This window comes from Notothenia coriiceps, unplaced genomic scaffold (assembly GCF_000735185.1).
Source record: "Notothenia coriiceps isolate Sejong01 unplaced genomic scaffold, NC01 NC01_scaffold00029020, whole genome shotgun sequence".
NCBI lineage: Eukaryota > Metazoa > Chordata > Actinopteri > Perciformes > Nototheniidae > Notothenia > Notothenia coriiceps.
Window position 1 is genome coordinate 1 of NW_011361721.1, and position 3,018 is coordinate 3,018.

The 3,018-nt window shown below is 42.7% G+C and overlaps 1 protein-coding gene across 1 annotated transcript; it reads right to left on the minus strand.

The window, feature by feature from the left end:
* Positions 1 to 1,412: 1,412 nt before the first annotated feature.
* LOC104958559 (dual specificity testis-specific protein kinase 2-like) lies at positions 1,413 to 2,576 on the minus strand (the record flags this gene model as incomplete). The annotated part of the gene is made up of 3 exons (XM_010786303.1): positions 1,413 to 1,508; positions 2,018 to 2,101; positions 2,360 to 2,576. Coding segments are annotated over 3 exons (397 nt in total), but the record flags the coding sequence as incomplete, so codon positions are not given.
* Positions 2,577 to 3,018: the final 442 nt, after the last annotated feature.

The window sequence follows — 3,018 nt, forward strand, 5'->3', positions numbered from 1 at the left end:
TCAAGAAGGCCGTATACTCTGAACTGCTGTTGGGTGCATAAGCACACACAACAGTCAGAGTTTTCCCTCCCATAACCCGCAGGCGTAGGGAGGCGACCCTCTCGTCCACTGGGGTAAACTCCAACAACGAAGCACCCAACCGGGGGCTTGTGAGTATCCCCACACCCGCCCGGCACCTCACACCTTGGGCAACTCCGGAGAAGAATAGAGTCCAACCCCTATCCAGAAGTAAGGTTCCAGAGCCGACGCTGTGCGTAGAGGTGAGCCCAACCAGATCCAACTGGTAACGCTCCACCTCCCGCACAAGCTCCGGCTCCTCCCCCCCCAGAAGGACGTTCCACGTCCCCAAAGCCAGCTTCTGTCGCCCGGGTCTGGTCCGTTGAGACCCTCTGCTTTCACTGCCACCCTTCTGGCAGCGCACCTGACCCCATCGCTGTTTCCCGTAGGTGGTGGGCCCTTGGGACGGAGAAGCGGAGGTGTTGCCCACGTTGCCTTTTCGGGCTGTGCCCGGCCGGGGCTCCGTGGTAAGCCCGGCCACCAGACGCTCGCCGACGAGTCCTCCTTCTGGGCCTGGCTCCAGAAGGGGGCCCCGGGCTTCCTCCGGGCCTGGTATCCTCACTTCGTGTGTCGTCTTTCATGTGGTCTTTTAAACTGAAATGTTGACTTTAATTAAATGTATTATGTCAACAGACTTCACATAACTATTAGGTTAGTTGAAAGCAATAATATTAAGTCGAACCAAATATTTGTATTTCAATTTAATATTATTGCTTTCAACTAACCTAATACAGTTAAGTGAAATATATTCATAATTGTTATGTTTCTTAATGTTCGGACGTTGAGTAGTTTCATTTAGATGCTTGTTGCCAACCACTATTTTAATGACACATAGAAGCTGACATTCACGAGTGGGGTATTTAAACATTCCATGTCATAGAAAACAAAAATCTCTTAATCTTGTGTTATGACAGATCTCATAACAGGAAAAACGTTTTTTTAAAACTTAGAGCTAAAATGCTAACTCATTTCTGGGTTTTAGGACTTGTTCCCACATCTAATACTATAACATTGATTATTATATTATTGTTATATTCATGACTTTGTGGTATTGGCGCAATAATGTGTAAGTGGTTGCACTGTGCTTAGGGAGTTTTAGCGATAACAATGCAATAACTAAATATTCCTTCGTTTTTTGTCCTGAGACAAAATGAAACATTTTCACCGCACTCAATATACATATCTTTATCTACAGATTGTACAGCATTCTAGCAGCACCATAAATAAAACTTATATTATCAAAATAACACAAAAATATACAGACATTCAAAGCTTAATTAAAAAAAAACAAATAGAAACTTTAAATGGAAAAAAAAGTATTCAGTTATATTGTTTATTCTATTAATATTGAAAGCTCTACATACCATACAGCAGCTGGCTGCTAACTCCAGGAGACGTGGAGGACAACCAGTCACCAGCTTCCTGAACGCATTCACATCCAGCCCATAGTCCTGAAACACATGGTCAGCTGTCTCTGAAGCATGAGCGCATATTATACACATGAGCGCATACTATACACATTTTGATTGAAGGGGACTTATTATGCCTGTTTATCAGGTTCATATTTGTATTTGGCCTCTGCTGTGACTGCTTTAATGTTCAAAAATCTCTTTATATTCCTCATGTCTGACCTGCAGTTAACATTAGGTAACTAGTAATTGAATCGGAATTATTTTAAAAGTAACCCTCCCAACCCTCTTAGTTAGTAACCTTAATGGTGTTGCATATGCTTTTTTTTGGAGAAAACTAGAAGCTGTTTCCCCATGTTTCCTGTTAGATAGCTCAGCTAGGCTAAAAACCCATTTAGCTTCTTGTTAAATGGAAACTTCTTATGGGGATTTTCTTTAATGTTCTACACAAATCAAAACAAAGTGACTGTAGTCTCAGTATCAGGTCAAGGTAATAACATGGCCGACCATTGATATGACTGGGTGTGTAATAACAGGCTTCTGTTCGCTACCTGTGTTCTGGGTAGTATCTCTGGGTCCGCTGGGATCCTGGCCAGAATTTCACAGAGAACAATTCCGAAGGAGAAAACATCCACCTGCAACAAGTAAGACATAAAGAACTCAAACTAATCCCAAATGTAGTGGTTGTTTCGACACCAAGCAGCAAAAAAGCACAAAAGTTACAATACTATAAAAGTGTGTCATCTAAACTTAGACTAGAAGTACATTTTATTCACTTTCTGTCAATGTCGTTTTAAACATTACAGCGACCATGTGACTTCTATGTGTCAAAAATGTATGAGAATGTGCATCCAGCTGAGGCAGTGTTCCGTACAAACAGAACTTTGTGTCACCTTGCGGTCGTATGGCTCTCCTCGGAGCATCTCAGGGGCCATCCAGAAGGCGGAGCCCACCAGGGACAGCTTCCTGCCGGGGTCTTTGACTGGCAGCTCCACCACTTCCCTGGCCAGGCCGAAGTCGGTCACCAGAGCCTCCCGACCTCGAGACGTCACCCGGATCAGACAGTTCTGGAGCGACAGGAACAAGGTAGAGCGGTACAGGTTAATCAACCTGCAGTGTTATATATACCAACAGGGGGAAGTGTTAGGTCTGAAGAGGCAGCAGCTAGTTATTGTGTTCATGTAATTGTTACAGTTTTTTTCAGTTGCTCACACACTTAAATGAAACATAAAGCATCATTATTTAAACTGACACGCAGTGAGCAAATCTCAGCCTAGATCTCATATCAGCACGTTTAAAAAGAAAAGGGCTCATTTTCCAAACACCTTACACAATTCCCAAAACCACCCACCTAAAGTGCAAAACACCTCATATATTCTGCAGAATGAGGCACTGCACTCAAAACTAATGTACATAAAAACTCAAAATAAAGCTGTTGCAATACATGACACACCCTTCGTTCATATTACCAAACCTTTGTCCAACAAACTACAGTGTTTTGAGAAAATGAAACGTCTGTTAGCAATTGCAATAAACTGTAATAGTAAATCTT